The sequence below is a fragment of the Notamacropus eugenii genome, chromosome 2 (assembly GCF_028372415.1).
Source record: "Notamacropus eugenii isolate mMacEug1 chromosome 2, mMacEug1.pri_v2, whole genome shotgun sequence".
In the NCBI taxonomy this organism is placed as follows: domain Eukaryota; kingdom Metazoa; phylum Chordata; class Mammalia; order Diprotodontia; family Macropodidae; genus Notamacropus; species Notamacropus eugenii.
Genome location: NC_092873.1, coordinates 476,871,828 through 476,895,897, shown reverse-complemented (window position 1 = coordinate 476,895,897; position 24,070 = coordinate 476,871,828). Strand labels below are relative to the sequence as shown.

Sequence of the window (24,070 nt, the reverse complement as noted above, 5' to 3'; positions counted from 1 at the left end):
CCTGCTGGTCCCCTACTTCCTAAGCACCGCTCAGCACCTGAGCCTTAGCAGCCACTGGAAAACTTCTGCTACTACTCTCCCTTAATTGTCACACCTTCTGCTTTTTATTCTTCCAAGGTGATTGAGAACTATTAAGGGAAAACTTGGACCACTTCAACTAGTGAGGTGGAAAGTCAAAGCAATTTCAATATCTAGGTAATTTAAGGGGTAGGGTTTGTATGGTAGTTGTGTGGAGTTTGAGTGTACGTGTACAGTAATATATATATATGTGCATGTGTATGTATGTAATTTATAGATATATACGTATGTATGTGTGTATATATGTAGATATGTGTGCACATATACATACTATATATGTGTGTGTGTATATATGTATAATATATATGTATATATATGCGTAATGTATTCATGTATCCCCTTCTGAAGAAAAAGGTCATTTGTTTTGTTTTATTTTTAGGTCAGTGTCTGAGGGGAAGGAGTGAAGGAGATACAAGGATGAGACTGAGTTGTTTTGTCTATTTGTGTGAAATAGGCTTATTGAACTATTTAGTCCAATTATTCTGCTGCACCTACTGGTGGCATATGAAGGAGAAAAAAAGAAATCCCTTGAATACCCCTGTCATCAGAGCCATGAGTAGGGATTTTTATTTCTGGAGCAAGCTCTAAGAAATGTCATCTGGAACACAAGAAGACACTCTTAGTAGGGGGGACAGAGTACACTCTCTCCCACTGGAGGATGCAGAGAACCAGGGATATGAGCCCACAAGCACTATGAGGCTCTGCTCAGGAGAAAACTCACCCCTGCCCCCAAGAAACAGACCATTTGCTTATTTTAATTCCTGATAATGAAGGAATGAGGTCAATTTTTTTTCTTTCATACCTGGAATCTAAGAAATTTGATTACTGGGGATGGAGTAGCAACACTCAAAAGTGTCATTATCATAAAATATCAAGGATATTCTATCTCTGGTTTAATATTCTCTCAGTAAATTCCAGTCTTCCCCTCATCCAGAGAATTATTCCAAGCTGAACCTGTGTGGACAAGAACTCACTAGATTGTTGACTGTGACTGCCCTGTCATCTGTACGTGCTTTCATTTGAGGTAGGGTCATATTTGAAATAAAGATCAGGGTCCTTGGTTGGAACATAGTAAATACTTCCTTCTTGACTCTTTATAGGATTTAGAGGTCAAACAATCTTGTACATCACTGGTTCTAACCTGTTCCTTTGACAAAGAAAGTCCAAAATCACACAGCTATCATCTGGTCAAGTTTCAAACCTAGGATTTCAGCCCACATCCTCTGACTCCAAGGCTTGTTGCTTCCCATGATGTGGTGCTCCTTCCATATGATTTGTATGAATTAAGTTTACCAGAGATTATCTTAAAAGGCCGTGTTAGTAGCTTTAGACTTGAGTTTGAATCTCATCTGTGATACCATCTAAGTGACCTTGGACCCATCACTTAACCTCTGATCATCTTAATTGTAAAGTGGAGAAAACTGCATACCTATTTAACTGTGTTACAGTGAGGAAGGTGTTTGGCAATTCGTAAAAAGATGTTGGAATATAATGATTATTGATATCTCTCAAGGCTGTGTTAAGGAAAGCTCTGTAAACTGAAGGTGTTTGGCAATTCATAAAAAGTGGTTGCAATATAATGATTATTGATATCTCTCAGAGCTATGTTAAGGAAAACTCTGTAAACTGTAAAGCACCATGTAAATGTGCATGATTATCATTATTATAATAAACATAGCTTTCCCTTCTCATAAATAGAGCTTTAGAGCCCTAGTTCTCTCTCTCCCTAAGTCCCCCAAAAAGTCTCTTGTGACCTGAGGTAAGTTTCACACAGATACAGATTCAACTTCCCAAGAAGAAAAAAGATTGCTGAGGTTGGTGTTCACACTTACCCAGTTGCTCAGATGCACTTAACTGTGAATCAGCTATAATGCCAGTACTCAAGCCCATGGGCATCTTGCATTCTTTGGAGAAGAGGGGGAAAGAAAAGTATAGGTTGTGATTTCTGAAGTCCTTAATGATTCAATCCCTCTACCTGCCTCAGCTTCCAAATATAAAGCCCTCTGGCATTTAAAATTCTTGATAACCTGACTCTTTCCTACCTTTCCAGTCTTTACTTCTTTCCACACAATATTCAGTCCAGCTAACCACGCTGGCCTACTTGGGGATTCTTTCATATCATCCTCCATCTCCCAACTCTTTGCCTTTATGCTGGCTGCCCTCCATGCCTAGAATGTTTTGCCCACTCACCTCTACTTAAGTTTTCCTGGCTTCCTTCAAAATTCAGCTTAAATCCCACCATTTGAAGGAAGCCTTTGCCAATTTCCCTAGCTGTTAATGCTTTCTCTTTGAAAATTACCTTCTATTCATATCTCTCTCTCTGTGTATACACACACACACACACACACACACACACACACACACACACACATACACACACACATTTATATGTGTAAATCTCATGTATGTACCTAGTTATTTACTTGTTATTTCTCCCATTAGAAAGTAAGTAAACTTCTTGAAGACAAGAATTAAGTTTTGTCTCTTTGAATCCTTAGCACTTAGCACGTTATCTGGCACATAATAAGCACTTAATTAGTAAATACTTGTTGATTGACTAACCATTACATTATCTTAAATACTTAGAGCCAGACAGGTGAAGTGATTTCATTACTCTCCAGAAGTTCATCTCAAGAAGTTCATCTGGTCAGTAGGAATAGTCCTGCCTCAGAGGTAAGACATAAGGCACTTGAAAGACCAGTATGGGAGAATTTTTTGGCTTAGTTTCAATCTGCTTGGATCTTAGAACAATTGTTCTTATCTAAAAAGGTTCACTTTTATAGCTACACTGAGGGTGTCAAGGCTATCAAAACTCTGAGCATGGAAGAAATGCCAACCACTGCCCGGGTAGGATGTCCTAATGGCCAGTGTTGAAACTATCAATATCAGTTCATAGCCTGCACCATAACAATAACTGCTGGAATTCCAGGAGCTTCCTCATTAGACCTTTAGGGAAACCCTGGCAATTTTGGAAAGTGTTTGGGTAGCTTGGGATTATAAATTTATCATGTTGTTGAGTGAGCATATGAAGATAATTTATTCGATAATCATTAAGAGGACACAGGGATTTGGTTAGTGGACATGTGTTTACGCTGTTTTTCCTGGCTCCTGCGTGACCAGTGCTTCTAATTTGTGAAACAGATGACCTCTTGGTTGTGTGGCTTATGAGTTACTATTTCAAAGTCTTCTAGCCCATGAGTACACAGACCACTTAATAGTAATACACTATAGGTTCCCAGAATTTGCCTTTTCTCAAGAGCTCTTAACTGATAACTTCATGCTGAATATATCATACTATATACACACATAGTACCTTTATCTATTATAAGAAATGGTGTTTGCATTCCTGCTATCTGATTTTCTCCGACTTCAGTGTCTAAGAGCCATAAGCCAGATCTTGATGCCTTCATTTCAAGGGTCTTAAATGAACCTATAATGGAGAGGAGGACAGAGTTAAACCTTCAAAGATATGTTTGCCTTTTTTATCAACCCAATTCTCAGCACTGTACATGGTACATAACAAATATTTTAATAAATGGACATTGACCAACTGAATATAATATTGGCCAACAGTCATCAGAGGAGCTTAAGAGTCACTCATGCCCTTGTCTGCAGGCAGAAACCAAGATTTGAAGGCCTAGAAAATAATGGGAAAACTAGGGAGGAGAATCCCTATTTTTCCCCATAGAACTTCTTTTGGATACTCCCTCATCCATCAAATAAAAAATGGAAAACACACCAAATGTTTTCAGGTGGGTTTTTTTTCATTCTGACACTTACTTCTCTAAATATAGCAGAAATGATCACTTTATGAGCAAACAAAGTAATCTGCAATATAATCTATATTCCTAAACAAAATGACTTTAGATCAACAAAGGTTCCAAATAAGCATCACCCTCCTACTCCATTTCTGCCCCCGCCTTCCTGCCAGCACCATCAAAGGAAAAAAAAGGAAGCTTTTCTTCTCCATGGCTTTAAAATTTCCTAAATTTTGCATCTTGAGGCAAGACTACACCTGGCCCACTCTGCAAAATCTCAAGAGAAGATATCCCATAATTTCTCATCAGCCCACTCTGTTATTTCTCAAAGCCCATGATCAGGAAATCCTTTCTCAATCCCTCTTATCACAAAGTTCAGTTTCTTATATTCCGTTCTTGATGTGGCTTCCTACTGGAAGCTACTTAACTGCTTATGAAAACAGCCAAGGTTATCTTTAGCTATCTCTTTTCCAGGAGAAATAAATCTTGTCTAAATTATTATGTTGGAGGTCCAATCCCAGTCTCTCATTTCAAGATCAAGTAAAAGATTTGCATATTTGCTGGTATGGCATTTGTAGTATGGGACCCTCTCACTCCTGGTATGTACTCTCCCTCTCTGGGATGGCTCAGTTACTCCAACCTACCTTCACACTGGCTGGGGTTCCAAGAGAAAGACCACAACCATTTGGTTATGTTTCAATATTCTATCAGGATCCTAGGGGTAACCCTGTCAGGAGTGGGCAATAAATGCACTCCTCATGACTGTCATTCTGAGTCCCCATCATGTCACTATGACATTTAGTTTTAAACATAAAACATTCACTTAACAACAAATAATGAAAAGAAAGATGTCACCATTATTTAATATAAAGCAAATATAATAATTAAAATATCACAGTCTACAAATAAAGCTAGGTTGCATTCTTACATCATGTTGTGGAGGGATACTGGGGCCACAATTGTAGAAACCTAGCAGGGAGGGACATGAGTGAGGAAACCCATACACTTGGGAGCAGCTCACAAGTTTGGACTATAATTCTTGATATCTTTGCCCTTCAGGAGCACCCTATTCCATGAAGCTTCTCTGCTAGCTGACCCCTTTCTGGTCATCACTCTCCTTCTGCCAAAATCCACTCTGCTTTTGAGTTGATGAAGCAGTGACAAAATCTTTTAATTGATAACCACTCTTAAAAGGGCTGCTAAGAAACTGTTCTGCTATTGTAATAATGAGTGATTCTCTTAAGTCAGAGAACTGCCAAGCTCCTCAGCTTAGCTCTTCACTCAATAGTTTTATCTCTTCCTCTTTTAGCAACCAAACTGCTCACAGAAAAAAGGGGCAGTAGTTCACTAGTTCAAGGTAAAAACATGGGGAAATTAGCTTCTATGTTCTGGATACCATATTGTCTTTCACCTCTGTTTGCAGAACAGGTTTTATTTCCCAGTTATACAAATGATCTCTGAAAATATATATATATATATATATATATATATATACACACTCATACACACATATGTATATGTGTGTATATATTATATATATATATATAAATCTAGGATCATTTGACCTTCTCTGTCATATATAATGCAATATGTAATTGTCCAGAACAGTAGTATTTTTAAAAGGGAAAAGTAAAATAGCCAAAATAAGACAAGATCGTCCCAGTCTTGCCCTACTATACTGCCCTCGCACAGCACTGACATTGACTGCCATAGCCTTCTCCACATTGTACTTTCTCTCCATCATATAAAATCAGTCACTCAAGCAGTACTTTAACAAGGTGGAAAGTAAAAACAGTTTAAGATTGTAAATTTGTGTAAGGCAGGGACTGGGTCTTAATAACCCCTCCTATATAGAACCAAATATATATCACTTAATCTACCTCCATGTCCTCTACATAACAGAGTAGATAATACTTTGAACTTGGAGTCAGGAGTCCCTGGATTGGCGCTTGTCTTATCTACTTACAGGCTGCGTGTCCCTGGGTACATCCATTTATCTCTCCCCACTACTTTTATTCTAATTTCCTCATCTGCAAAATAGGCAAAATAATATCTGTTCCATCAAATGCCACAGATTTGTCAGACTCGAATAAGGTGAAATAGATAAAGTACTCTACAAACTTCCAAGTCTGATATGAATGTTAGTGATTGGACATATTATCTTTTTTTCTTTTATTGTTAGGTCCTATTGAATGGTTCAGAGTGACCTCATAGTTCCTTCCTGACTCAAGATTCTGTGAACCGAGGTTCCTTCATTGCCAAAGAAGACCATGCCATCAGAGAAATGATGACATGACTTGCACTTGACTTTGTTTTGAGTAAGGGAGGGCTGTGCAGGTCACCAGCCTCACTTCTCCTCCAGAGCCATCTGAATCCAGTGACCAGATATTTATCAGGATGACTGGAGATGAGCCAGGATACACTGGGAGATCTTGGCCCCTTTAGGTGAAGGTCTATTCAGATACTCACTTTGGGTGAGGTAACACCCCATTCATTGTGTAGGCCTGTTTAAGAAGTTGTTGTTGCTGTGTTTTTCCTTCACTCTCAAAGAAGACCATGACATTAAGATGATGACATGACTTGCAGTTGACTTTGATTTGAGTGAGGGAGGGCTGTGCAAGGTCACCAGCCTCACTTTCTTCTCCTGAGCCATCTGGGGTCCAGTGGAATGATATTCATCTGGATGACTGGAGATGACCCAGGATGCGATGTGTGTTCCTGGCCCTTTTAGGCTAAGGTCTTATGTCAATCTTACTTTGAGTGAGATACACCCATTCAATGAAAAGACTTCAAGTTACTCAAGGGATGGCCCCTTTAATAAAAAAAAAAAATCAAACTGGGAGGGGAAGACCCTCAGGATTCCTGGATGAAAAAGACACAATTACTATTTAGTTATTAAGAAGTAGCCAGGGGATGGTCCCTTTAATGAGGCAAAGAAAAAGGAAGAGATCAATCAGACTGGGAGGGAAACAGCAACAGTTACTGTTGATAATCACTCTTAAGCTTGTGTTTTGGGAAGGGAAGGGATCTAGCCAGTAAAACTCAAGTTAACTGGGCACCTTCTGGCCAGTCAAATTGCTCAGGCACTGACATTTAGGTGTTTGAGGAGAGTTACAGGTGCCAAGAAAAACATTTTTGATGGCTTTGTAAGTATTTTCTTTCCATTGTCCAGAGGCAACATTTGGCACTGTGTGTGTGTGTGCGTGTGTGTGTGTGTGTGTGTGTGAATGTGTAGCTATCTACTTCCAAGGCTGTTGTGAGATCAAGTGAAGTGATGAATGTGAAATGTCTTGCCTAAAAGAAAACATTACACTAGCGTCAGTTATTATCATTTACCAGGAAGCAGGGGGTAGGCTCCCAAACGGTGCAGTTGAGTTCCATTTTCCAGTAATGTCTGGCCATGAAAGTGAATCACATGGATGTCCTGAGAACCACCCATGTTCAGCAAGTGCCATCTCACATTCTCCTTTTCATACATCCTTAGTCCTGGCAAATTGTAGATGTGACCGTTGATGGCTGAAAGGACAGAGGGTCCCAACCAATTAAAAAAACAATCCAAAATGATTCAACTCATTTTAACAAATTTTCATTAAGTGCCTACTTTGTGCACAAGCACCATGCTAGGTGCTAGGGAAGATACAAATTTTTAGGCACAGTCCCTGCCCTTGAGGTGCTTATTTTCAATAAGAGGATATGCCATAAATAGTTATTTTTTTCTTTTTAAAAAAATTCATCTTCATGTTATTTTTTACTAGAATTCTTTCCCTCACTTGCCCCCTTCTCCCACCCGTTGAAAAAGGAAGAAAAACAAAATGTGTTATAAATACGGTAGTCAATTTCCACATTAGCAATATCCAAAAAGTTAAAAGTATATTATTTTGAATATTATATATAATTTATATATTACAAAATAATATTTAGTCATGTCAACAAATAAATATGCATTAACCTGTACTCTAAGTCCATCACCCTCTTTCTGGATGTGTACAGCAAAATAGAGATAATTATGGTGCAATATGTCATATTCTGTTAAGTTACAGAATAATACTTGTGAATTCTAAGTAGACAGATTATTACTAACCCAAATGATCAAGTGAGATAATAGATTTAAAGTGCTTTGCAAGCCATAAAGTGCTCTATATACAAGCTAGTGATCATCATGATTAACAGGAGGGATCAGGGAAGGTTCCCTGGAGGAGCTGACATTTTAGTTAGGCTATTTTTGAGTTATTCGTTATCTTCCTTCTTCTCTTTCTCTTTGTCTTTGTACCCCCTACTGCTCAGCCAGGGCCTGACCCATAGCAAATACTTAATAAATCCTTGTTATCTTGACTTGACAGTTTGGGTGAATTTGGAAGTGGCTGAATGATTGTATCCCCTAAGTGGTGATTAATATATGTTGGTCTTAAGAGAGGTCTCTAGGGAAATATGACCGAGGGAACTATTAAACTTTTTTTTTTGTCAATAACTTGGATGAAGGCTAAATCTGCAGATGATAAAATACTAGAAAGAGTAGTTCACATATTGAATGACAGAATAAGGGCCCAAAATATTGTTAACTACAGGATGGATTATGGGACAAATCTAGGAAGTGGAAATTTAACAGGAGTAAACAGAAAGTCCTACATTTTCATTTTTAAAAATTGAAATTAAAATTAAAATTTCACAAGTGTAGGAAATGGGAGGTGTAGCAACATGACCCTTCTTATTCTAGCTCTAGAATGTCTTTCCATGACCAATTTTATGCTATATCCCATCAGGCACTCTGTGTTCTAACCAAATTGTCCAACAGGTTATTTCTTGTATATGACAGACATTCCATCTTCCTGTATTATACAGATTATCTTCCATGTCTGGAATGCACAACATTCCTTCCTTACTTCAAGTTTTATCTTCCACATGCATCCTTTCCTCATCGAGTTGTGAGTGCTCTTCCCCCCTTCCCAGTTATTTTGCATTTACTTCACATACATTTTTATTGACTTCTCTGTGAACATGTCATCCCTACTGCCCAGGAGAATGTAGGCCCCTAAGGGTGAAAGGTCTTTTATTTTTGTCTCTGTATCCCCAGTACCTAGTACACTGCCTGGCCCATCCTGTCAACAAGAGCTTATTCAATTGAATTGAGGGGTCAGGGAAGATATTTCCACCAACTGATGGAAATGATTACTCTTCCCCACCTAACTACCTCCCTTAGTTATTCACTGTCCAGCTGCCAGCAACAAAAGGTCCTCATACTGTGGGGCCCTTTTGGTGATTGTCCCATTTGGGCAAATTCAGCGAATAGCTGTGCTCGTAGATCTTAATCTCTCCATCCTTTAGTCATTTTCATTGTTTCATCCTTCTAACTTCATGCCTGCATGTATATATGCCCATGTGTGTTCTATTATCTTGCCAGCATGAAGATCAAATTTCTAAATGCATTTAAGAGCTAGCATATGTTATTCTGTTATTTTCCTCCTGCAATCTCTCTCTCTCTCTCTTTCTCAAACACACACACACACACACACACACACACACACACACACACACAGTCTTTGTAAACGCATTCTGATCCTCTTCTTAAGTCCTCACTGAATGTTCCTTCTAATTTCTATGACTTGGCTATCCATTTTCCTAACACAAACACATTACTGTAGGGATCCACGTGCTTTGGATACCTGATGAGTATCATGAGAGTCAGAAGTGCTACAGAATCAACCTCCTCTTAGGAAAATTGTATAATTAATAAGTTCTTTATAAATATCTGTGCAGGGATAGGAGCACTGGCAGCATTAGAGATCAGGAAACATATCACCAACTTTATAGTATGAAGGATAGTGTTCATTCCTTAAAAACAAACAAAAACCCTTTTCCCCCTAAGGCTGTGGGGACTGAGGAGACAAGCTTGTGGTTTCATTGGCATTAGAGCTTCGGCTCACGTATCTGAGCAGGAAAAGATCTCAGAGTCCGTCTATTCCGACTTCCTTTCTTTACGGAGGAAGAAACTGAAGCCCAGAAAGGCTAAGTTAATTAACTGCCCAAGGGCATAATCCTGGCAGTAATTATTATTAGTATTACCAGTTATTATTAACTGCCATTTATCTAGGGCTCACTGTGTGCCAGTCACACAAAGTACTAAGCACTTTGCAATTATTAGCTCCTTTGATGGAATCTCCCTCTCCCAATATAGATCAGTATATGCTCTACCACATTTAGTCTTAGTGAGCTGCTGTGGCTATTGCAAGATGAAATGACTTACCCAGGTTCACAAAGCCAGTGTGTGTCAGGAGCTGGACTTTCAATCTTTCCTGACTTCCAGACTGACTTGCTCTCCACTAAACTCCAGATGCCCCTCCTCCTAATTTCTTTTAGATTCATATTAGCTACAGACAGATTTAATTTGGGCATACTACAATTTTTGTTTAAAATTCACTACTTCAGCCTTTGACCCATGAACCTTCCTTCATGCCCCTCCTAGGGTTCATGGAAAGGAACCTTTAGTAGGTGTATGAAGGTGTTAGTGGAGTGGGGGAGGGTCTTTTTTAAGGCTCTTTCTTGAATCTCTTTAATCATAGTCAGCTTGGTTACTAGGCACCACCCCTAGCTCCTCAGATTTTTTGTAAGTTGGTGATCTGGGCTCCTGGGGACTTTAATAGAAGTCACATGTCTAAGCCCTTTCAAGTCATTCTTGTAAAACCCAGGAACAAACATTGATGTTGGATTGAATTGAAGGACCCAAGCTGCTTTTATACAAAGATTAGACTAAATAACAGAAAGTACCATGAAACCTGTGAGTGTTTTTCACTTCTGAGGATAAGCCTGCCCACATCCTTTTGGGCTTTTTATCACGATACCAGCTCTTCTTTTCATCAAAGATCATAAAAAGTAGGACAAACTCTCGCATGTCGATGGGTCTGTTGCTTTGCTTATGAAGTGTTCCTTTTCGGCAGATCAGAAGGGGTCCTATTAGGCCTGAATGGATATCTTTTTCCTGGAAGACAATAAGAACATATTTCATTTTCCCCCTTCATCAAAACAGCAGAATTGTGTTTTCTTTCACTACTCCTTTGCAGTTTGCTGACAAAGAGCATCACGAAGGCTCTGAGTAGCACTCCTAGGCTTGAGCCCTATCAGTTCATTCATACTATTTCCTACCTCTCTAAATGAAAAAGTTTCTTCAGTATGAAGGTCTTCTAAAGAAAGAGTTGGAAAGTCTAACTGTGACAAGGTGATTTCAAATGAAATATCTTTCTCAGACAGTGATGTGGAACTTCTCATGCTCTCTAGCTCCCATGGTTCCCTCTGCCATTTGGAGATCAATATGGTGCTCACCACAGGGAGACTATTTTCTTAACCCCAAATCAGAACACCTGCAAAAATAATAGCTAGCATTTGCATCTCCCTTTAAGGCTCACTAAGCATTTTTAATGTGTTCTCTCACTTGTTCCTTATTTCAACTCTGTGAAGTAGGTACTGATATTATTTCCATTTTATGGATGAGGAAACCAGGGCTGTTAAGTGACTTGCCCAGTGTCACACAGCTAATACTTGAGGCAGGATTCAAACCTGGGCCTTCTTGATTTCCCGTCCAGCCCTCTCTTCCTGAGTTATCTAGCAATCACGTGATCTGAGAAAGGATTGTTGGTTTGTTTAGAGAAAAGATTTGAAATTGGGGCTGTTCCAATTGAGGATTTATGGCTTCTGCTCTTAGATACATTGACTATAGACTCTAAGCCATAACCCTCACATAGAGTGTGAGGGAACATGGTGCCCTTTCCTCCTCCACAGAGGAAAACAAGTCTTGTGAACTCTATTAGAGTAATGTCTTTCTCATTCCCAAGGGTGAAGTGAATAGATGGCTTATCAAGCCAGTAACCTTTAGTCACCTAAGAAAAGTCCCTTACTGTATTCACAGCTGAATAGTAGGCCCAAGCCCGGCAGGCAGACCCAGGATTTTCTGGGCCAGATCGTTCTGTTGCGTGCCATACGTAAGTATAAGTGCCATTGGGCTGAATGGCATTGTCATCCTGATACCATTCTGGGGAATCATCTTCATAGCTCTTTCCCTCTGATGATTTTTCATAGGAAAGTCCATGGGCATGAAGAGAATATGGCCTGGAGGCTAGATTTTTAAAAAGAACCTAGAAGTATAAAGAAAAGAGAAGAAAGCAGGGAAACACATGACTATAAGAGAATCTCCCTTTTTCTTTTGAAAGCTGATACAAAAAGGCTTAGACTATCAGTTTAGACAAGCTGATTTACATGGTTTGGGAGTTGGAGTTCCCTATACCAATGACATTATAGGTATGAACCCCAAAATTACTTTTTCTTGGAAGAAGTAATTTTTTCCTATCTTCTTTTTTGGGGGGGAGGTACAGTGAGGAGTGTAAATCAGGGATAAAGCAGATTAGGGGTAGGAGAGGAGAGTACTTCTGGTTTGCTTATAGGTGGGTGGCAGGGCTCAGAAGGTGGGGAAATTTAGATGACATAATTCTTAACTTTAGTTATTTGCTGTTTAGTTAGTCTGGTCATGTCCAATTCTCCATGACCCAATCTGGGGTTTTCTTGGCAAAGATACTGGAGTGGTTTGTCATTTCCTTCTCCAGCTCATTCTACAGATGAGGAAACTGAAGTCAATGGGGTTAAGTGACTTCCCCACAGTCATATAGCTTCTGAGGCTGGATTTGAACTCATGAAGATGAGTCTTTCTGAGTTCAGGCTCAGCACTCTATCTATTTTACCACCTAGCTGCTCATAACTTTAGTTATAGGCACACCCTATTTATATGACCCCAGCATATAAATTCAATTCATTTTATTACTTCAATTCAGTTCCATAAACAATGAGGCAATAAAGGAGAGTGGAAGCATCACTGAACTTGGAGTGTGACCTTGGGCAAGTTGTTCAGCATCTTTGAACCTCAGTCTCCTCATCTTTAAAGTGGGGTTATTAATAACTCCAGCAGTACTTACCGCACTTGATGGTACAGAAGAAAGAACAAGATAATTTATGTAAAGCACTTGAGAAACATTTAAGTATCGCAGAAGTTACATCTACTATGTATATTATTTCCTAGCCCTGCCTTGTTTATAGTAAGTTATTAACAAATGTTTATTAGTTTGCTGTGTACTTACTATGTATGTATAATGCACTATGCTAGTCACTGAGGGGGCTGATAAGAACAGTGACTCATGGTTCCCCACCCCCAAGGAGTTTATAATCCAATAAGAGGAAGAATTCATCTATACAAGTATAACAAATATATGAGAGAAAGGCAAAGGGCTATGAGGACTATTGGACCCCTTGTCAAGAATGATATTTAAGTTATGAATTAATTAGTTAACTGTGGGTTCACTTAAGTTATAGGTTGAACTAGGTGACCTTTTAGGTTCCTTCCAAAGTGCAGACTTCATGACTTAATCAGGGAGGGATCATCTCAGGTGAAGGGGATTAGGAGAAGCTTCCTACAGGAGGTGACATTTGAGGCAGGGGACGAAGAATGGGCAGGATTTTGAATAAATTATATACCTTGGTATTATACAACATTATATTGAAGAGATGACTTGATGTGGTGTATGCAGAGGTGACCTCAAAGCCAGGAAGACCTAGGTTCGTGTCTTTGCCTCAGAAACACGCTAGCTGTGTGATCCTGAGTAAACTGTTTAATGTCTCTGTGCTTCAGTCAACTCCTAAGACTGAAAGTTGCAGAGAAAGCGATGGAGGGAATTTCTCTTTCCTCAACCTTCACTTTCCACCCTTCCCCCCACAATTCCTTGTTTTAATGAAATCACAGGTCCAGTTCCTATCCCTATTATTGTTATTATTTCCTGACTCATTTTACAGATGAGAAAGCTGAGCCTCATTAAAGATTAATTGACTGGTTCATAACATATAACTTCATTCTATAGAGGCAGAACTCAGAGCTAAACTTTCTAATTCCAAGTCAAGTGTTCAGCCCCCAGGCCACATGAACTTTGATAAACCATGGGCAACATCCTCTCACATTTTTGACTTTGCAACTATCATGTATTTTCTCTAAGATATTTATGATTCACATTTGTAGTGTGTTTTTCTCACATTAATCTGGTGAAACAGAAGGGAAAGTGTAACTAGATCTATTTTACAGATGGGAAAACTGAGGCTTAGGGAAGTTAAGTGACCTCCCAGAGTATACATGGGTAGGAAGGCGCAGAGCTGCTACTCAAACTCAGGGTCTTCTGACCATACTTCAGTGCTCTTTCCACCCCACCCTTCTGCCTCTCTTAGAGGTGTCATTCAGGTGTTTCAGTTGTGTCTGACTCTTTATGACTCTATTTGGGGTTTTCTTGGCAAAGATACTGGAATGGTTTGCCACTTCCTTCTCCAGCTCATTTTACACATGAGGAAACTGAGGCAAACAGGGTTAAGTGACTTGGCCCAGGGTCACACAGCTAGTAGGTGTCTGAGGCTGAATTTGAACTCAGGTCTTCCTGACTCCAGGCCCAAACTCTATCCACTGTTCCACTTACCTGCCCCTGCCTCTCTTAGCAATGCTTAAAACTTGGCTTACTTGGATTACATCATCCACCTCAGCCCTGATAATAGGACCAAGGATACCAAGGTGCTCTTCATTCTCCCCCTGACGATCAGGCACTGAAAAGGTACTGTCCAAGTAGCTCCGAAAAATCACTTTCTTATACACTGTGTTCCCTATGATATCATCAGCCTTCCTCATGCTGATAAGTTGGGAAAGAAAAGATATTAAGGAAGAAAAGATTAGAAAACATTCAAAAAACTGCATTCATAGAAGTTCCTCCCCCTAAAAAAAACCCTTGTAAAACCCTGCATTTTTCCAGATGACTCAAACTAATACAGAATTATGTCATATTTGTATCAACATAAAGTATAATTTTTAAAAAAACCAAATATAGCCTGTACAAAACCTAAGCACGGCTTGTAGATGATCGTATTTTTCAGTGTATGTCTGTCTGTAATATTTTTTTTCTTTTCAAAGAGAGCTCATTTTAGAGGTGTGCCCAGTATTTGGGGAAAACCTATTTTTAGTAGGTTGGCACAAAGGTCTTCTTGAGAAAGGTAGGGAAAAACACAGTAGCTTACTGCCATTGTTCAGACATTGAGGTAGATTTTGGTGGCATCCTTATTTTAGGTTCCTGGCAGAATAGAAGTTCTCACCCTAAAAGAAACCATGTATCTCCCTCTTTATTTTTCTCTTTGAAATGTCCAAGCACCATCTCAACCTTCCCCAAAAGGACAGAACTAAATTGAATGGGTAGAAATTGTGGAAAGACCAATTTCAGCTTGATTTAAGTCAACATTTCCTAAGAAACAGAGCTTGGTGTCAGAGAGAGAAAGGAGACTTAGGGGAAGGACACATTAGGTAGACCCTTTGAGGAGGACTTATTTTGTAATTTTTTTCTTCACCAATTCTCACCTCTATCCCTGGTTTCTCTACTTACCCCTCACCTAGTCTACTTCAATAGCTCTCTCATTGGTCTCCCAGCCTCTCTGGTCTCTCTGCATGACAATCCATCTTTCATATAGCTGCCAAAGTACTTTTCCTTAAGTGCAAGACTGACCACCCTTAATTAATAAACTCCAGTGGTTCCCTATTACCTCCAGGATTAAACATAAACTCCTATGTTTGGCATACAAAGTACTACACAACCTGGTCCCTTCCTTATCTTTCCAGGTTTTTTGTTTTTGTTTTATTTTTTACCCTTTACCCTTTGTATACCCTTTGCACACCCTTTACAATCCAGCAATATTAGATTGTTTCTTCATGTGCTGTTTGTCACACATGACTCTTCATCTTCCATTTTTGCATCTTTGCTGGGTTTTCCTTCATGGCTGGAATAGTCTCTCTTCTTACCCTTTCCCAACCCCCTCCCCAAGCTCCCAACTTCTGCCTCTTTCAAGACTCAACTCAAATGCCACTTTCTGGAGGACATCTTTCACAGTCTTCCTCAGATGCTGATTTGGTTTGGTTGTTGTTCTTCACTCTCAAAGAGGATCAAAATGACATTACCTTGTTGAGGTCAAGGTAGATTGTGTCCATCTCTGACTGATCAGACCAACTCAGCTCAGAAGGCTCTACCACAAGTCAGGTACAAATAATCCATATGAACATCTGGAGTAGTGATGTCTCTAAATGTCTTCACCTCACAGTTCATTTGAGATGCTAACACTTTGCCCTCTGAGGTTACCTATGCTGTATGTATCTTATAAGTACTTATTTATTTTGATATCGTCTTAGATATATAGAAAGTGAGCTCCTTGAGGACAGGGATTGTTTTTACTTTTTTGTTGTGTTCTTAGCACTTAGCAAATGACTTGCACATAGTGGGTACTTGATAAATATTTGATTTATTGATAATAACCACTAATATTTCAAAAGTCAATATATGAGGAGACAGATAAGAATAGCACAGCTAAGAAAATGGGATGGGGTTATGATCTTTATTGGTGGAGGGAATGCCTATACTGGTAAAATCATTAAATGCTTCCTTTCAAGGTAGCACATCTCCATTCTGACAGTGACCTTCAGGACTCAGCCTCTATCCAAAGAAATGGCTGATTCAGGAATTTCAGGTACCACAAGACTTCAGACCAGGGAGAGCTCCTGCCTACTCTTATAAGACTTTGGGTTGACTCTCTTTAGATGTTCAAAAGTCATTCCAAAGATTCATATTCCCACTGTAGACTATGCTGGGTCAGTGTAAGTAAGACCAATATATTAAGTCTTATACATCTGAAATCTGATTAAGATTCTCACTTCCTTCCCTGCATTCCTTTCCTGGGGTGCTGCATTATCCTGGGAGATAATGTATGCAAAGTGATTTGTAACTGTGTAAATATCAGCTATTACTTAACCAAATCAGCTTTTGTTTCATTGCTATAAAATTGTAACATTTGTGAGGAAAGTGCTTTGTAAACTTATAAAATTATGAACTTTAACTACGTACTGGCTTTTAAAAATTGAACTGTTGTTCCTGCTGTTTGTCACTGGTATCTTAAGGATTTTTAACTGAATTCATGATGCCACTGACCAGGACTGCACTGGACTCCAATAGACCCATAATTTCATTGATATGGGTATTGCCTCCAACAAGGCTGATCTGGGATTACCAACCCATCTGTGCCTGTCCATCCTGTTCAACTCTTGCCCATGTTCGTCTACAGGTTCACCATGGGGAGTCTATTCACTGTGCTGAGGGCTTCCCTTAAATTCTCTTGAATATCTGTGGAACATGCAGATTGCCCAGTCATTATTCCTTACTCTAACCATATGAACAGTCCACTGTAGAGTGGACCAAATAAAATCCCTTGTTGGTCATTGGAAAAGAATAAAAAGGACCAGCAAGTGAGATCAGAAGTATCCCTTTCATCATCATAGCAGAGGTATATAGGATATAAAAGGAAGTTTTCCAAACCTTTTGGAGAATTTTGAATAATCCCAAAGTACTTCCTCAGCAGCAATGTAGTAATTTTTTCTATTTCCTTTGTGGCTTCGGAGATACCATGCTGCAATGTTGTCAGGGTTTCTGAGTGAGCTTGTATCTGTCCTTCTGTCTGTTTGGTAAGGGTCATCATAGTGTACGTAGGTATCTTCAACATAATCATCATCATCATCTTCATTGTCTTTGAGGTCTTGCCCTGGAATATACTCAACATAATTCCCATCAGCTTTGGTAAGGCCCACTATAATCGCTGCATTAAGTTGTCTTGGCCTCTCTGTAACATTGATTGTGGGTGGAAGTGATTGGGATATTGATTCAGGAACTGGGGAGGAGGGGTTTGAAGGGGGAGTTGTTTCATAGACATCTGGAGGGAAGGATGCTTCATAGGGGTCTGGAGGGGGAGTTGTCTCAAAGATATCTGGAGAAAAGAATGCTTCATAGGGATCTGAAGGGGGAGTTGTCTTATAGACCTCTGGAGGGAAGGATGCTTCATAAGGGTATGAAGGGGGAGTTGTTTCATAGACCTCTGGAGGGAAGGATGCTTCATAGGGGTCTGAAGGGGGAGTTGTCTCATAGACCCCTGGAGGGGAGGATGCTTCATAGGGGTCTGAAGGGGGAGTTGTGTCAAAGATATCTGGAGAAAAGAATGCTTCATAGGGGTCTGAAGGGGGAGTTGTCTCATAGGCCCCTGGAGGGGAGGATGCTTCATAGGGGTCTGGAGGGGGAGTTGTCTCAAAGATATCTGGAGAAAAGAATGCTTCATAGGGGTCTGAAGGGGGAGTTGTCTCATAGATCTCTGGAGGGAAGGATGCTTCATAGGGGTCTGAAGGGGGAGTTGTCTCATAGACCTCTGGAGGGAAGGATGCTTCATAGGGGTCTGGAGGGGGAGTTGTCTCATAGACCTCTGGAGGGGAGGATGCTTCATAGGGGTCTGGAGGGGGAGTTGTCTCATAGACCTCTGGAGGGAAGGATGCTTCATAGGGGTCTGAAGGGGGAGTTGTCTCATAGATCTCTGGAGGGAAGGATGCTTCATAGGGGTCTGAAGGGGGAGTTGTGTCAAAGATATCTGGAGAAAAGAATGCTTCATAGGGGTCTGAAGGGGGAGTTGTCTCATAGATCTCTGGAGGGAAGGATGCTTCATAGGGGTCTGAAGGGGGAGTTGTCTCATAGACCTCTGGAGGGAAGGATGCTTCATAGGGGTCTGGAGGGGGAGTTGTCTCATAGACCTCTGGAGGGGAGGATGCTTCATAGGGGTCTGGAGGGGGAGTTGTCTCATAGACCTCTGGAGGGAAGGATGCTTCATAGGGGTCTGGAGGGGGAGTTGTCTCATAGACCTCTGGAGGGGAGGATGCTTCATAGGGGTCTGGAGGGGGAGTTGTCTCATAGACCTCTGGAGGGAAGGATGCTTCATAGGGGTCTGAAGGGGGAGTTGTGTCAAAGATATCTGGAGAAAAGAATGCTTCATAGGGGTCTGACCCTTCAGACCCTTCAGGTGTTGTCTCATAGGGGGAGGAAGAGAAAGGCATCTTATTAAGGTCTGGAGGGGAGAATGTCTCATGAAGGTCTAGAGGCAAAGAAGTTTGATGAAGATCTGGAGGGGAAAATGTCTGATAGAAATCTGGATGATGGGTTGTAGATTCAAAGTCTAGAGTAGAGACTGTTTCACTAAACTTTAGATCAGGGGATATCTTGCTAAACTCTGTTGGAGGAAATGTCTGATCCAGGTCCACAGTAGGGAAATTCTGGTCAAGGTCTGAAGTGGGGGATACTTGTTCTAGGCCCTTAGAGGATGGCACCTCATTGGATTCATCGGGTAGGAGTGAATGATTGGACCCCCAGCGGAGTAATGTGACATTGTACCTTCCTTTTAGAGGCTTGAAACCTCTAGGGGACATCAGCATATTTTGTGCAAACTTGGTAACTCTTTTCCTTTTTCGGGTCTTAATCAAAACTGAAGATTTCCTGAACCTACCATTTTCTCTGCTTTTTCCTATTTTTAAAGGATTGTGCCAATTAGCAGAAGGAATTCCTTCTTTCCTAGATTTTGTGGCATCCTGGGGGCTGTTAAACAGCTTATCTTCAACTTTATCTTCATTTGTATCTTTGATGATTTCATAGTTCCCTTTCTCAGAAACCACATTCCATTTCTCATTCAAAACCTTTGGTGGGTCCTTCTGGTTAACAACTACCAGATCCTCTAAAAGATGTTGTGTTCCTGCTCTGGAGTTGGGAGTGTCACGGCTCTGAAGATCAAGCTGATCTGGAGTTAAATTCACCCTCACAGTACCTGTTTGTAGTTCTACCTGTGTATGACTGTATTGTACTGATGTATTTCTTTCTGCCTCAGGTTGGTTAGCTGAGGTAGTGATAAATTTAGAAGTCTCCTCATTGGTCTGGCTGGCTTTCTTCTTGGCATCTACTTGGCTTTGGATTTCTTCTGCATCAAGAGAATACAAGGCTGTCCCCATGGACAAGTCCCCCTTCTTGACAGGTTCTTCAGAATGGGGCCTGGGATTCTTCAGAATGGAGACTACAGAGTGTAATGCAATGGAGTGTGTACTTGTAGTGGTGATGTTGTTCAAGGGAGGCCCAGTTGTGGTTGCTGAGTAAGGAAGAGTGGCTTGAAGTTTGGGAATGCTACCAGGGTCTTTTGGGGAAGGCTGAGAGGTACCCAAAGATGCATTCACATTTAGGGGAATCATTTCAGAGATTTCCTCCATAAACAAAGAAGTCAAGTTAAGGAGCTCATCTCCCTCATGAGGTCCTGATGAATTTCTAAATGATCTAATACCAAACTGCAAAGCCAGTTCATCCTGGTAATCACTATCATCTTCCCCTCCAGCTTCCGTTGAATCAGGCATGCTTCTGGTGGTGGCTTTATTCTTTTCTGCGGCAGCCTTTCCCACACTGTCATCAAATACAATTTCATAGGAGTCATCCTCATAATCCCTTATACATTTAACATCCCTAAATCGCAACCTAAGGTTTTGGTTTCTCTGGTTGGAACTTATAGAAGTCAGCATCCAGGTTCCTACGAAAACAGAAGAGAAAATTATTGGTCCAGCAAACATATCAAATCTGGTTAAAACAGCAGCAGCAGCAACAGAACTAATCTGGAAGGTAATTCCTAATCCACTCTGAATTTACATAAGAAAGGATGAATCAGGAATCAAAGAGGTCTTTAGTAACATAAACACATATTATCTCTGTTCCCCTCTCCATAAAAAAGCAATACAAAGAGATAAATCAGATATAAATACATATATATGTAAAACACTAACTATACAAATATATAAAACATACTGAATAGGTTTATGTCCATATGTAATATAATACACATATGTGAAGACTTTGCTCAGCTCCGTCTCACTTAAATGCAATTCACTCACACGTTAAGACATCACGCTAGTGATGTCTTTGGTCCTCTCAGGACAAAGGGCAGCCAACAGCAATGTCCTGTGTACATGTACTATATAAACCCAAAACATGATTGTTTTATATGTATACACAATATACACATAATTATATTATAGATTTTCATATGTCATATAGTTTAATCTATTTAATATACTTTTAAATAGATAATGTTTAATATGTATTTTGATATAATACACATTTTAATATATTTAATATATATTTAGTATATATAAAACACTCACATATATTATACAAATATCTCTAAAACGATCATTGTGTATGTGCATATGTATATGTATATATGCATAGTTTTAGGTTTCTTTATACAGAGATAGTCTGTGTCTACTTTGGAAAGCCGTTATCAGCCCTGTTTCCAGGATTTTGCCAGCAATAATTAAGCATAACTACATACCTATTTGAGTTAAGAAGGTTTGTGCAGCATGGACTAAAGACATTTCCCTGGTATCAATCAAACAGGTTTCTAACTTCCAAGTCAGCCTTCTTTCCTCAATACCACATTGCGTTTTAGGGCTATTTGATTTATTGCTGTTTTAGGGTTTTGTTTTGTTTTGATTGCACATGTATATTTCATTGATTTGTTCTCTCAGACTCAAACCCAGATCCTCCTGCCACAATATGATATAATGCTTCTCTTATGCTAAAAACTTGGGGAATAGTAAGAAACCATAGAAACAGGAATAGGAATATTATTAGTAAGAGTAGCAATCAAAGAAGTAGTCAAAGATTCTAGTGCAAGTACAAAGATCTAGTGTGAGATGCAAGCCTTACATCTATTCAAGGCTCACTTCATTGAGAGTAGAGCATTTCTATTTTTATAGTATGGATTTATGTGATCTTAATGGTTCCATGTTAAAAAAAAAGGGGGGGGGGATTTTTTTAAACATAAAAGTTGTTTTCCCCTCTAACCACTTAGAGATAAATGAAACCAAAGAACTAAAGGGCTGGGCTCATCAATATTGGTGAAAGAGAGATGTGGCAGTCACAGAAGTGAAAGAAAGCACAAAAGGGTACGAATCATGTGTAAAAGATCAGTCAACAAAACCATTCCCACAATCCATGGACTGCAGAAAAAAAAATTGTGGCCAAGTAGCTAGGTGGCACAGTGGATAAAGCTATGGAGCTGGAGCCATGAAAATCTAAGTTCAAATCTGGCCTTAAACACTTCTTAGTTGTGTGACCCTGGACAAGTCACACAACCTCTGTCTGCCTCAGTTTCTTCCATTGTAAAATGGAGATAGTGATAGCACCTAGCTCCAAATGCTGTGAGGATAAATGAGACAATATATGTAGAGTGCTTGGCAAACCTTGAAATACTATACACGTGCTACTTATTTTAATTATATGATCATTGTTTAATTTTATCTAATTATTATCTAACATTTTGGCACTTCTACCCCATGTTCCTGTAGCCATGGTCTCTTAGGGACAAAGTATCAAACTAGTAGGCTGCTGGCAAAACTCCTGAGTGCTGCAGACACTAGATTAAAATATAATTTGGAAATATGTAACAAAATAAATAAAAATACAGTACAACATAGGCTAATGTTTGTGATTTTCTAATTCAATATGCCCTCCTCCTCTTGGGAATCCTTAGGTAGGGCTTAGTGGTCCCATTTCTGTTTGAATTTGACACTGCTTTCAGAGGAAGGTAGAGAGCATGACTACCATAGGTATATTCAAAAAGCCCAGGTTATGATTTCTGGGCTTTTGGTCTAAAGTTTGGGTATAAAGCTAGAATGAAGAAGGAGCTGGTGAGGTTTGTGAATATGTCTAGTATAGAATAGGACAGGATTAGGGGTCCTTGAGGAAGTATGGCGTAGTTGGTAGAGAACTGAACCATTTTATTCTCATGGTGACCCTGGGAGATAGGTGTTCTCATGATCTCCATTTTATAGATGAGGAAACTTGGGCAGATAGAGATTAAGTGATTTGCACAGTCACCGTGGGAATAAAATGAGACAACCTATGTGAGACACTTTGTAAACCTGAAAGTGCAATGTAAATGTTAGCTCTTATTATTGTAAAGCCTTTTGTAAAACCTTAAAGAATGAAGTACAATTGAGCTCTGACTGTCATGCCCATTCTTTGTATTATTCTGTGCTCTCCTGGCTGCCCTCCCTTTGGAAATGACATCAGTGGAGTTATGGTAGCTGAGTCCCTGAAATTTCTGTGGATATGCTTCTGATTTATGTTGCTTCTTGCCCAAGATTGATTACTTCTATCGCTGGGAAGAGGGGCTGTGATGAAAAGACGTGGCTTCATCTCTGAGAACACTGCCTCTCTGAACCACTCCAACACCCTGAAGATACTGGATCCTGTGGAATCTGACAAAGTCCTTAAGGAACCAGCAGTTCTCTAAAATATTAATCACAGGCAATAGAATCCAATGGAAGCATTTATGGGGACCAAAAGACTAAACAGCATCATTCTAGTAATAAAGTAAGTCTTTGCAGAGAGTGGATGAAATGCAAACTATGAGGGTTCTCTCATGATACCCAAGCTACTCACCAACATTATCCATTGTGACAGTTACAGATTCTCCACTCATAGGGAAAAGAGTCAGGACATCCTCATGCCTTTTTCCATATAAGAATGAGTGGCCAGCCACGTGAAGAGTTAGGATCTCATCCTGGATGCCCACGCTGCAAAAGTGCCACTGGACAGTGTCCTCATGACAAAATCCCAGGGTCGGTATGCTCTCAGGCAAAAAGCCATTTATTGCTAAAAGAAACTAAGTCAGTTAAAACCCTCTCCTCCCACCAAACCTGCACCACTGAAGGAACTTTGATCTAATAACACAAGAAGAATTATATACTAGAGCTGATACGCTTGCTCAGGTCAACACCACTAACATAGAAGTATTGATTATTTAAGCATCAGCCTCACTGAGGAGTGTGGGTAATATGGGAGGGGGAGAGGGAAGAGAGGAAGGATATGTGACTAGGATCCCCAGTTTTAAACTTCTCAAATGAATTGTATTCTCCTCATTGAACTGAGCTGAAGAAAACATTATTCATTCAACAAAAAATTTAGAATCATAAAAATAAATAATTTTAGGATCTAGAGCAATATAGAAATCACTTTATCCAACCCTTTTGTTGGAGCACCTGCTCTATTCAAGACCTTTGGATGGGTCCTCTGCCTTTAAAGTCCTTCAAATATATTCTGAAGGATAATGTGAAGAATACATGGAGAAAAAAGTCCATGGAGAAAAAAGCATCATAATACAAGGGATATGAGAGATTAAATGACTATGTCACTCAACATAAGAATGTACAAATGTACAAAACATAGAAGACCAATGAACACATTCCTTAATTAAAGTCCTATCCTTTAATTGTCAACTGTAATCACTAA

The 24,070-nt window shown here is 39.7% G+C and overlaps 1 protein-coding gene across 4 annotated transcripts in view; it reads right to left on the bottom strand.

The window, feature by feature from the left end:
* The window catches only part of F5 (coagulation factor V), an 80,072-nt gene that overhangs the window by 15,284 nt on the left and 40,718 nt on the right, over positions 1-24,070 (bottom strand). For 3 of the 4 annotated variants that reach the window (XM_072648696.1, XM_072648697.1, XM_072648698.1), the window contains 8 exons: positions 23,222-23,434; positions 17,249-20,306; positions 14,368-14,533; positions 11,723-11,959; positions 10,599-10,809; positions 7,173-7,352; positions 3,392-3,508; positions 1,911-1,982 (listed from right to left, as the gene is read on the bottom strand). In XM_072648696.1, coding sequence (XP_072504797.1) covers positions 1,911-1,982; positions 3,392-3,508; positions 7,173-7,352; positions 10,599-10,809; positions 11,723-11,959; positions 14,368-14,533; positions 17,249-20,306; positions 23,222-23,434 — 4,254 coding nt within the window. The remainder of the gene's footprint in view (positions 1-1,910; positions 1,983-3,391; positions 3,509-7,172; positions 7,353-10,598; positions 10,810-11,722; positions 11,960-14,367; positions 14,534-17,248; positions 20,307-23,221; positions 23,435-24,070) is intronic. The other variant, XM_072648699.1, reaches the window with a different exon arrangement.